The sequence below is a fragment of the Lucilia sericata genome, unplaced genomic scaffold (assembly GCF_015586225.1).
Source record: "Lucilia sericata isolate MDLA Ls3-8-SP2 unplaced genomic scaffold, ASM1558622v1 Contig001211F_arrow, whole genome shotgun sequence".
In the NCBI taxonomy this organism is placed as follows: domain Eukaryota; kingdom Metazoa; phylum Arthropoda; class Insecta; order Diptera; family Calliphoridae; genus Lucilia; species Lucilia sericata.
The window spans coordinates 101,168-113,293 of record NW_023995172.1 but is presented as its reverse complement, the minus strand read 5'-3'; the positions used below and the strand labels follow the sequence as shown (position 1 = coordinate 113,293).

Sequence of the window (12,126 nt, the reverse complement as noted above, 5' to 3'; positions counted from 1 at the left end):
CTAGTTCAGTTCTAGTTCAGTTCTAGTTCAGTTCTAGTTCAGTTCTAGTTCAGTTCTAGTTCAGTTCTAGTTCAGTTCTAGTTCAGTTCTAGTTCAGTTCTAGTTCAGTTCTAGTTCAGTTCTAGTTCAGTTCTAGTTCAGTTCAGTTCTAGTTTAGTTCTAGTTAAGTTCTAGTTCAGTTCTAGTTCAGTTCTAGTTCAGTTCTAGTTTTCTAGTTCAGTTCTAGTTCAGTTCTAGTTCAGTTCTAGTTCAGTTCTAGTTCAGTTCTAGTTCAGTTCTAGTTCAGTTCTAGTTCAGTTCTAGTTCAGTTCTAGTTCAGTTCTAGTTCAGTTCTAGTTCAGTTCTAGTTCAGTTCTAGTTCAGTTCTAGTTCAGTTCTAGTTCAGTTCTAGTTCAGTTCTAATTAATTTCTAGTTCAGTTCTAATTCATTTCTAGTTCAGTTCTAGTTCATTTCTAGTTCAGTTCTAGTTCAGTTCTAGTTCAGTTCTAGTTCAGTTCTATTTCAGTTCTAGTTCAGTTCTAGTTCAGTTCTAGTTCAGTTGTAGTTCAGTTGTAGTTCAGTTGTAGTTCAGTTGTAGTTCAGTTGTAGTTCAGTTCTAATTCATTTCTAGTTCAGTTCTAGTTCAGTTCTGGTTCAGTTCTAGTTCAGTTCTAGTTCAGTTCTAGTTCAGTTCTAGTTCAGTTCTAGTTCAGTTCTAGTTCAGTTCTAGTTCAGTTCTAGTTCAGTTCTAGTTCAGTTCTAGTTCAGTTCTAGTTCAGTTCTAGTTCAGTTTTAGTTCAGTTTTAGTTCAGTTCTAGTTCAGTTCTAGTTCAGTTCTAGTTCAGTTCTAGTTCAGTTCTAGTTCAGTTCTAGTTCAGTTCTAGTTCAGTTCTAGTTCAGTTCTAGTTCAGTTCTAGTTCAGTTCTAGTTCAGTTCTAGTTCAGTTCTAGTTCAGTTCTAGTTCAGTTCTAGTTCAGTTCTAGTTCAGTTCTAGTTCAGTTCTAGTTCAGTTCTAGTTCAGTTTTAGTTCAGTTTTAGTTCAGTTCTAGTTCAGTTCTAGTTCAGTTCTAGTTCGGTTCTAGTTCAGTTCTAGTTCAGTTCTAGTTCAGTTCTAGTTCAGTTCTAGTTCAGTTCTAGTTCAGTTCTAGTTCAGTTCTAGTTCAATTATAGGTTCTTGTTCGCTAGACAACACTTTTCACATTCGCTCCATATTGACTGATGATTTTATTTAATTATAGATTTTATTTTAAAATAATAACGTAATTAAATTCTTAAATTAGAAAAGTTTTGTTAATTAATTAAACAACATACACTTACAAAAAGGACATGCATATTAAAATACATTAAAAAAAACTTTTTTTTTAATAAAAAAATAATTTGTTTCTTAAAAATTGATTTTAAATCATTTAGGTCATAAACAAATAAATAAACGAATACACTTTCAAACGTGTAAACTTAAAATATAAAGTAATAAATTCTTAAAAAAATAAAGATAATTAAACTAAAATACTAAAAATAAATGGTGACAGTGCTTAAGCACTTTTAATTACAAATAAAAAATTTTAAAATAAACAAATTTCTAATGTTAATTAGAATTACTATTGTTAGTTAACACATTTCTAACATTACTTACAAATAATACTTTTTTATAATTAAACAACTTTCTAAAATTAATTAGATATAATACTGTTATTTAACGTATGTTTGGATAAATTCGAAGATAAACCAGTTAATTGATCGAGAATTTCTATAAAAAAAACAGAAAAATAAGTGTTACAAATTGTATAAGCTTGGCAAATTGTAGAATTAATTTACCACTTATTTGTAAACTGTCCGAATTGTTTTTGTATACTGTGTAAATTTGTTCAGTTTCACTAGTTTTTTGTCGCTTAAACAAAGCGGTACGTAAACTTTCCTCTAAAAACAAATGAAATAATATTAGCAGTTACTAAAAAGAACGACAAATCAGTCATTTCAAACTATTATAAAGGTTATATAATGGCAACATTAACAAATTCACTTACTTCTGCGTAAACTGGCACGTTGTGTTGTTGCGGTTGGTACAACTTTAGCTATTGGCTGACCTGTACTTGTGCTTTTGGATGGAGTTGCTACTTGTTCTGTTGTTGTATTTAACTTTGAATAATTCGCCTTTAAAGAATCATTTAACAAACGCTGTTGTCTTCGATTTTCCATGGGTGTATTGTTATTATACAATATACTACGTATAGAGGGTGAAATACCAATAGAGGCAAACATTTTCTGTGAATCACTCAAGTCTTCTGACATTATAAACATTTGTGATTTATTTGCCACACCATTGGCGCCTTTATCGCCCAGCTCATCAATAAATTTACGTAAAATAGAACGTAAAATTTTAAAACGTTTTAATATTCTAGCTGGTTCCAGCTTTTCGGTGGTGCATTTCAAAACTGCCTGACATTCTAGCAGCATTAAGTGAAACTTCTTAAATAATTCCAAACGATCAGCTTCTTTTTGTAATTCTTTATTATTTACGGGTAATTGAAAGTGTTCATAGAGGAATTCTGCCATTTTTATAATATTCTCTAGAGAATCCCTGTTATATTCTTTGTCATTTTGATTAATGACTTGTGTTAAGAGTTCATAATAGCAGGAAGCAAATGCTTGACTATCGATAATCTCTTGTATGGCTTTTTTAAAATTGGCAACTTCTTCATTGAAATGTTGTTCCAGAAGTTGGGCAAAGATATCAGCAGTGCCCTTAGTAGATTGTAGCGAAGGTATGATACAAGAATCTAAGGATTCAAATGAAGCTAAACAGCTGCGTACAATAGTTTTAACTGAAAATATACATAGGTTTTTTGTTCAGTTTTAATGCATTTCTAGTTTAGTTCTAGTTGGGTGCTATTTTACTAAACTTACTTTTTACATTCGGTGCAAATGCTATTGCAAATATACCAATTTGTGTTGTCCTATCAACATTCACATCAAAATCTGCTATCAATTCATCCAATAAAGGATCGTCGGCATGACGTTCCCTTATCATTGTTCTCAATTTATCTATGGAAAAGTTATTAAAATCTAAAAAGCAAGTATAAACCAAACGTAAAAGTGCTTCATTGATATAATCTTCCAATTGATATAAAGCATTTTCCAATGATATTGCCTTTAATTTACGATTACTATCGTTGTGTTGGGCGCCTGGCAATAGGGCAGCCTTGCATTCTTCCTGAAATGCCATACACTCACGTAAAACCTTCTGACACAGAGCACTTAAGGCCTTTTTGTCCTGCTGCAAAGCCACATTGGCAAATGCCAATGTATGACTAAGTATAAAGTCAACAATGGAACGTATTTGTTGACTGGCAAACATGGCCTCTGATTGATTTTCAGCTAAATTTAAACATTTTTGTGTGGCAGCGGTTTGAGATTCATCTTTATAGCTGCTGTAGGGAGCCAAAAGATCTAAAACCATATCCATTAGTTCCACAAAGGACCTTTCCTCTGGGATGGTTAATTTTTTGGGCTCCTCACGATTCGACAAGAATTTTAAACAACTACGCAAACGTTCCAGACACCAGTTTATACGGTCTAAGAAATGTTGACGTGAAGCCTAGGAAATTCTTTATAATGAGCAATAATTGTTAAATTTATTATTTTTCTTACAATTACCGATATTGCGGCACCCTGTCGCTCCTCAGCCTTAAGAGTATTTTCCAAGTGTTTGATACAGGTCATAATTTGGGTCAAACATAAGTACACAATCTCGATTTGTTCATGATTTTTATCATATTTCTTTTGCTCCTGCACCCGTGACAAGAATGTATGCAAATTTTGTGAAAATTTCAAAAATTCTAAACAAAATGTCTAAAACAAAGAGAATTTTTAAGAAAAGATTTTTTACTGTGACCAAAACATGCTTGCTTACATTTAACCAGTTTAATCTGCTGTTCTGTACATTTGTGTAGCCTTTATTTAACAAATTGCGGCATTTAACTAATTGTCTTTTTAATTGCTCCGAGCAATTTTCCATTTTTGTATATGATTTTTGTTTTATTTTTAAATCAAAATTAAATTTTCATAAATTCCGCGCAATTTTATAGATGCTGTTGCTGTTTTTATTTGAAATTTCGGTTTTCAAGGCGAATTTAATAAGGTTACAACAGCATTGATTTGATGAATTTTCATTATCTAAAGTTTGACATTTATAAATTAGCGAGTACATTTTTTATACGCGCGTTTTGACATTTTCAAGTTGAAATTGTTAAATACAGTTGCCTTGCTGCTAACACCTGATGTAAATTTGTTTTGAATTCTGTTTAACCTGCACGCAAGGTTGTATTAGAAAGTACTAGCAGTACTTAATAGTATTGGAGTGGCAACACTTGTTATTATGATGTGGTAACATTAGCATGAAGGATAATAATTTTATAATTTTACTGGATTTTTTAAAAGGAAAATCATACATTGTATAATACATTTTGTATAATGGTGATAAACTCTTTAAACATGATGATGACTATATGTTAGTGGCATGTTCGCTAACTGGTTAACAGTGATGCACATTATTCCTACAAATCGCTCATATACAAGGATTATAATTGCAAATAAAAAAATAAAGAAAATAATTATTTTATAGTAATTAGAAATATGTATATATGCACTTTATTATATATTCGATATTTGAGATTTACTAAAAATAAGGTTATATCGGTACATGTTATTAAAATATACTATTGTGAAGACTATACTTGATTCAGCGTATCAAAATATTGCTTATTATAAATATATTGAGTTGTATTAAAAATCATGAATAAAAAAAATTTCAAAATACCGAATTTTCGAAATATTTTTTATTAAATTTCGTTGAAAATTATTAAAAACAAAGCAAAAACTTGGACGGCTTACAGCCATCTACAAAACGTCGCCAACATTTTTACTGTCAATCACCACCGACGCCGTTAACATTTGTCGGCGCAGGTCTCTACTAACAACGTCAAAAAAAATTGATGATTATTTTTTTGGAGGATTTTCTTTTAAACATAAAAAAAACATTTTTTCTTAGAAATTTCAATTGGAATTAAACCAAAAACAGCAAAAAAAAATAATGTGCTAAAAATTCACAAAAACCAAGTTAAAAAAGTAGTGTGTAATTCAACAGGAAAAGCTCTCCTTAAGCCATAAAATTGTTAAAATATTTTCTTTAGCAGCAGTCGTAGCAAATAAAAAAAAAAGGAAAAAAGCCACAAAAGAGCAGTAGCAAGACACAAAAAGCAGCAGAATATGAGTTCGTCAACGACCACCAGCCGCAAAGAAACGGAAAGGACCAAACTTATACAGGAAAAATGTCAAACATTATTAACACAAATGCTAAGAGATGAGGACAACAAATACTGTGTAGATTGTGATGCCAAGGGTGAGTCAATTAACTTAAGAAAAACTGGACATACGTTTTTGCTTTGGGAAATCTTTTCTTTTTTTTTTTATTATTTTTGTCTTTGTTGAATGTAAATCATATGTTTTAGAGCTGGGGGAGGGTTATGGGGGAGAGGGAGTGTGTGTTATTATGTGCGTGTGCGTTAACCATCTTTACCACAACCACCAAAAAATATTCGTTAGTTAGAAATAACTATTGCATGAAAAATAATAGATAACAAGTGTTTGCAAAATTTTTTATATTGACAAATACTTGTGTTCATCACCGTCATATGTTTGTATGGATTGTATATGGGATACGTGCTAACAAATAAACACGTTTGCAATACCTATAAAATATTTGTAGCCCTACGATACTATTGTGGAAAACATATATCTAGTCTATAGTTCGGTTTACATTTTGCTCTAGTTTGAAATTTAGTTAGTTTGTAGCCTAATTTACTTTAATTTTAGTGTAAAGTTTATTCTATAGTTTAGTATAGGTGTAGTAGTTGTAGTTGTAAAGTCTGATCAATAGTTTATTCCATAGTTTAGCCAACATTATAGTCTATTGTATTATCGAATCTATAGCGTAGACTGTGGTTTAATAAGTTTATAGATGTGTATATACTATTGTCTTTAGTCTATAGTCCAAGCTATAGTCTAGTCTATAGTGTAATCTATAGTGTAGTCTATAGTCTAGTCCTTTGTCTAGTCTTTGGTCTAGTCTGTAGTGTAGTTTATAGTCTAGTATATAGTCTGCAGCCTATTGTATAGTTTAGTCTATAATCTAGTCTAGAGTTTAGCCGCATGCTAGTTTATAGTTAGTCTATACAGAGAAGTCTATAGTCTAGTCAAAAGTTAAGAATGTATTGCCGTCTATAGTTTAGGCTACAATCTAGTCTATAGTATATTTTATAGTTTTGTCTATTGTTTAGTCTATAGTCTAGTCTATAATAGTCTATTTAGGGTTTCTTACAGTCGGTTTTAACCAAATTTACTTTCTTATTTATTTTGGATCATTTTAGGGATTTGATTTTTTTTATTTTATCATTTTACAATCTTTCGTTTAAATGTGATGACGTTTTTTTGTGTTTTTACTCTTTAAATAAAAGCAATCAAAGCAAAAGGTGCGTCATAGATTGTTATATTAGTACTTAACATTTCACTTTTATTTACCATAAAACTATTTTGCTACACCATCCTCTTTCATTGTAAATATACAATGTAACATGTCTTTTTGTGATTTATATTTGCCAACAAACCAAAAGCATTACTATAGTACTTTGGGTTTTTGTTTCTGATAAACAGAAACAGCACAACAAATTGACATGCATGGTCACTGAAATGATTTTGTTGTTGTTGTTGTTGCTAACTACAGCCATAAATGTTTATTTAAATAATTTATTTAAAAGTTTATCATCATCATGTGTATATGAGCGAGTATGAATGTGTATTGTTTTCGTCAGAGTTTTGTTTTTTATCATTTAACTTTATTTATTTTCATTGTTTTGCAGTTTACTGCTGGTAGTTTGGTAGTTTTTGTTGTTTTAAACTTATAAAAAATGGTTGGAAGGATAGTTTAGGAACCAATATATTGAGAAACATGATAAGAAATCCTCAGCTACCTCTGGCATTTTGTTTGCTTTTTAATTTTACTTTAATTTGCAATGATTCTTATTTAATTATTATATCAATATATAAAAAATGATTAATAAGTCACGATTCTCTCAAGAATGTTGAGGTCTTGAGATCTGCTAGAAAAAGATAAGATTTCACTGATGCCAAATAATATTTTCAGATTTTATTAAAATTAAACTGTTAAACTTATATTTTTCATTTTTTTTTCATCCCTCTTTTTTAGGACCACGTTGGGCTTCATGGAATTTAGGTGTTTTCCTCTGCATACGCTGTGCTGGTATTCATCGTAATCTCGGCGTACACATATCACGTGTAAAATCGGTCAATTTGGACACATGGACCCCCGAACAGGTCATATCCCTACAACAGATGGGTAACTCCCGTGCTCGGGCCGTTTATGAGGCTCAATTACCCGATGGTTTTCGACGTCCACAAACCGATACCGCTTTAGAATCTTTCATACGTGCCAAATATGAGCATAAGAAATACTTGGCTCGTGAATGGGTGCCACCATCACCACCCAAAGTCGATTGGGCCAAGGAAATCGATGAGGAATTGGAGAGACAAAAACGTAAAAAGAAGGCGGCTCAGGCAAATACAGCCTTGGGTATTGGCGTCATAACGGGCAGTGCTGCAAATGATAAGAAATCCTCGAGTTCAGCGGCGGCTAAGTCATCACCTTTGCCGGCTCCTTTGCCCAAACCTAAACCCGGTCAGAGTGGTAGTAGTCCTAAGATACAACGTATTTCTACTAGTTCTACGGGCGCTGATAGCAATCACAGCAATGATCTATTGGGTTTAGCCTCACCCACGAAACCGGTGCAGACTTCACTGGCTGGACAGCAACAGCAGCATTCGTCAAATATAAGTGACTTACAAAATGATACTTTCAGCTGTTTCTTGAGTGCTACACCGGCTGTGAATGATAGTCAACAGCAACAACAACAATTGACCAATAATGCAAACGCCTCGCAGAATTCATTGGCCAAAGAGGAAGAAGACTTTTTCAATCAGGGTTCATTGGTTGGTACAGGCGGTGACAAAGACAAATCAGGGAAATTAACTAAGGACAGTATACTGGCATTATATGGACAGGCTCCGCCCAATCCTACGCCGGCCATGAATTTCCTACAACAACAACAGCAGGTTAATCCACAGTCGGCTATGTTTGGTGGTGCCACTGGTGCCTTTACCGGCATGGTGCCCGGAGGTTTTATGGGTGCTGGTGGTCCGGCCGCCAATCAGCAGCAACAGCAGTTTATGACACCACCCAACTCAGCTAGTATGTATAATGCACCCGTTATGACTGCCCCGGCTGCCTTTACTGCTCCCGGCATGTCGGCTTTACATATGGGTGCAGCTGGTAATAATGCCGCTAATGCGGGCTTTGCTGCCCAATTTCCTATGCAGACAGGTTTTCCACAAACCCAAACCATGGGTGGCATTATGGCCACTGGACAACCTGCTGCCGCTAATCTCATGCATACGCATAATCAACAAAGTCTTATGTCAAGTTTAGCCGTCAATCATGCACCGCTAATGTTTCCCGGTATGGCGCCCACCATGCAAAGTCAAACGAACTTTAATCATCATCAAGGTTTAATAGGTGGCTTTCCCACAGCCGCCGCCATGGGCAGTAATAGTACTGCGGCTAATACTGCTGCTACCAATAGTTTGCAGCAACAGTTTGGTAATCTTAATATCGGCAATGTATGGCAATAAATTTTGTAGTTGTTTAAACAAATTCTAATTATTATTATTATTACAATAACAACTTTCCACATACTTAAACAAAACAAAAAAAAAACTTGCCGTTTAAACGAAAACTCTGACTATCTTTGAAAGAACTTTAAAACAAACCCTTTAGATTTCCATCAAAACCTTAAACCGGGAATACATTATTTGAATGTTTTGTTTTTCTTACATTCTTTGTCTTGATAGTATTATTTAAAGAAAATAATTTGGAATAATTTCCTTTTAAAAGTTTTTTAGTAAAGTTTTCAACTCTAGACCCTCCTACATCCCCCCACCACTCTATTCCCTTACTCTTTATATTTCAGTAATTGTTTATAATTCCCTTTTTTAATATAAAGGCTTATTCTTATTATTACCTCTCCCCTTTCCCTTCGTAAACTTTTTTTTTAAACAAAACTTAAGAAACTTAATACATAATCTTGTAAAGGTTTAAATTAATTAAATTAAAAATAAACTTAATACAAAATTAAGTAAATTTTTAGCTTATACAATTAAAAAGAAAATATAAGGAAAAGAGCGTTCTTCTAACTAGTAGCACTCTTCAAACAAAACGTATATTAAATAACAATCTTGAAATAATTTCTTAATGAAATGTTGAAAAAAAAGTAATTTGTTTTGATTTTTTTTAAACCAGATTATTAATAATTATAATTATATAAAAAATAAATAAAAAATGTATAAGAAAAATTAATATATTAGTTATAAAATAAAAATAATAAAAAATGTACAAAAAAGTTAGTTTTACTGAACGATTTCAAAGCAGCTTCGACTATATAGACTAGATTATAGTCATGGCTATAGTTCAGACTATATTCATGGCTATAGTCCAGACTATAGTCTAAACTATAGTTTAGACTATAGACTAAACTATAACCCAGACTATAGACTAAACTATAACCCAGACTATAGACTAAACTATAGCCCAGACTATAGACTAAACTATAGTTTAGACTATAGACTAAACTATAGTTTAGACTACAGACTAAACTATAACCCAGACTATAGACTAAACTATAGTCCAGACTATAGACTAAACTATAGTTTAGACTATTGACTAAATTATAGTTTAGACTATAGAATATAGACTAAACTATAGTCCAGACTATAGTCTAAACTATAGTTCAGACTATAGACTAAACTATAGTATAGACTATAGACTAAACTATAGTCCAGACTATAAACTAAACTATAGTCCTGACTATATACTAAACTATAGTCCAGACTATAGACTAAACTATAGTTTACTATAGTTCAGACTATAGACTAAATTATAGTTTAGACTATAGAATATAGACTAAACTATAGTTCAGACTATAGACTAAACTATAGTCCAGACTATAGACTAAACTATAGTCCTGACTATAGACTAAACTGTAGTCCAGACTATAGACTAAACTATATATTATACTATAGACTTAAACTATAGTCCAGCCTATAGACTAAACTATAGTCCAGACTATAGACGAAACTATAGTCCAGACTATAGACGAAACTATAGTCCAGACTATAGACTAAACATAGTCCAGAATATAGACTAAACTACAGTCCAGACCTTAAACTAAACTATAGTCCATACTATAGACTAAACTATAGTCCAGACTATAGACTAAACTATAGTCCAGACTATAGACTAAACTATAGTTTAGACTATAGACTAAATTATAGTTTAGACTATAGAATATAGGCTATACTATAGTCCAGACTATAGACTAAACTATAGTATAGACTATAGACTAAACTATAGTCCAGACTATAGACTAAACTATAGTCCAGACTATAGACTAAACTATAGTCCAGACTATAGGCTAAACTATAGTCCAGACTATAGACTAAACTATAGTCCAGACTATAGACTAAACATAGTCCAGACTATAGACTAAACATAGTCCAGACTGTAGACTAAACTATAGTCCAGACAATAGACTAAACTATAGTCCATACTATAGACTAAACTATAGTCCAGACTATAGACTAAACTATAGTCCAGCCTATAGACTAAACTATAGTCCAGACTATAGACGAAACTATAGTCCAGACTATAGACGAAACTATACTCGAGACTATAGACTAAACTATAGTTTAGACTATAGACTAAATTATAGTTTAGACTATAGAATATAGGCTATACTATAGTCCAGACTTTAGACTAAACTATAGTATAGACTATAGACTAAACTATAGTCCAGACTATAGACTAAACTATAGTCCAGACTATAGACTAAACTATAGTCCAGACTATAGGCTAAACTATAGTCCAGACTATAGACTAAACTATAGTTTAGACTATAGACTAAATTATAGTTTAGACTATAGAATATAGGCTATACTATAGTCCAGACTTTAGACTAAACTATAGTATAGACTATAGACTAAACTATAGTCCAGACTATAGACTAAACTATAGTCCAGACTATAGACTAAACTATAGTTTAGACTATAGACTAAATTATAGTTTAGACTATAGAATATAGGCTATACTATAGTCCAGACTATAGACTAAACTATAGTATAGACTATAGACTAAACTATAGTCCAGACTATAGACTAAACTATAGTCCAGACTATAGACTAAACTATAGTCCAGACTATAGGCTAAACTATAGTCCAGACTATAGACTAAACTATAGTCCAGACTATAGACTAAACATAGTCCAGACTATAGACTAAACATAGTCCAGACTGTAGACTAAACTATAGTCCAGACAATAGACTAAACTATAGTCCATACTATAGACTAAACTATAGTCCAGACTATAGACTAAACATAGTCCAGACTATAGGCTAAACTATAGTCCAGACTATAGACTAAAATATAGTCCAGACCATAGACTAAATTATAGTCCATACTATAGACTAAACTATAGTCCAGACTATAGACTAAACTATAGTCCAGACTATAGACTAAACTATAGTTTAGACTATAGACTAAATTATAGTTTAGACTATAGAATATAGGCTATACTATAGTCCAGACTATAGACTAAACTATAGTATAGACTATAGACTAAACTATAGTCCAGACTTTAGACTAAACTATAGTCCAGACTATAGGCTAAACTATAGTCCAGACTATAGACTAAACTATAGTCCAGACTATAGACTAAACATAGTCCAGACTATAGACTAAACATAGTCCAGACTGTAGACTAAACTATAGTCCAGACCATAGACTAAATTATAGTCCATACTATAGACTAAACTATAGTCCAGACTATAGACTAAACTATAGTCCAGACTATAGACTAAACTATAGTTTAGACTATAGACTAAATTATAGTTTAGACTATAGAATATAGGCTATACTATAGTCCAGACTTTAGACTAAACTATAGTATAGACTATAGACTAAACTA

At 32.1% G+C, this 12,126-nt stretch overlaps 2 protein-coding genes across 4 annotated transcripts; one reads left to right on the top strand and one right to left on the bottom strand.

The window, feature by feature from the left end:
• Nucleotides 1-1,185: 1,185 nt before the first annotated feature.
• Nucleotides 1,186-4,247, bottom strand: LOC119610493 (serendipity locus protein alpha). 3 transcript variants are annotated; one of them, XR_005231995.1, is made up of 6 exons: nt 3,891-4,123; nt 3,629-3,829; nt 2,885-3,575; nt 2,005-2,802; nt 1,796-1,928; nt 1,186-1,727 (listed from the first exon to the last, which is right to left on the bottom strand). XR_005231995.1 is itself a non-coding variant. In XM_037965735.1 (6 exons), the coding sequence occupies exons 1-6, from the start codon at nt 3,993-3,995 to the stop codon at nt 1,651-1,653; spliced, it is 1,968 nt and encodes a 655-aa protein (XP_037821663.1). In that variant the 5' UTR covers nt 3,996-4,247; the 3' UTR covers nt 1,186-1,650. The 3 variants fall into 3 exon arrangements, 2 of the variants coding, with proteins under 2 accessions (XP_037821663.1, XP_037821662.1); XM_037965735.1 differs by having other exon boundaries at nt 1,796-1,897; nt 3,635-3,829; nt 3,891-4,247; XM_037965734.1 differs by having other exon boundaries at nt 1,796-1,897; nt 3,891-4,122.
• Nucleotides 4,248-4,919: 672 nt separating this feature from the next.
• LOC119610489 (stromal membrane-associated protein 1) lies at nt 4,920-9,324 on the top strand. The gene is made up of 2 exons (XM_037965729.1): nt 4,920-5,378; nt 7,242-9,324. Exons 1-2 carry the CDS (start codon nt 5,246-5,248, stop codon nt 8,738-8,740), a joined length of 1,632 nt encoding a protein of 543 aa, XP_037821657.1. The 5' UTR covers nt 4,920-5,245; the 3' UTR covers nt 8,741-9,324.
• The last annotated feature ends 2,802 nt before the right edge of the window (nt 9,325-12,126 follow it).

Excerpts from the sequence above, each read along its gene's own strand:
- LOC119610493 (XM_037965734.1), bottom strand. The coding sequence starts at position 3,995 with ATGGAAAATTGCTCGGAGCAATTAAAAAGACAATTAGTTAAATGCCGC. Across the intron at positions 3,576-3,628 it reads GTGCCGCAATATCGGTAATT|GCTTCACGTCAACATTTCTT; the intron begins GTAAGAAAAATA and ends AGAATTTCCTAG. Across the intron at positions 2,803-2,884 it reads ATTTGCACCGAATGTAAAAA|TTAAAACTATTGTACGCAGC; the intron begins GTAAGTTTAGTA and ends GTATATTTTCAG.
- LOC119610489 (XM_037965729.1), top strand. The coding sequence starts at position 5,246 with ATGAGTTCGTCAACGACCACCAGCCGCAAAGAAACGGAAAGGACCAAA. Across the intron at positions 5,379-7,241 it reads TGTAGATTGTGATGCCAAGG|GACCACGTTGGGCTTCATGG; the intron begins GTGAGTCAATTA and ends CCTCTTTTTTAG.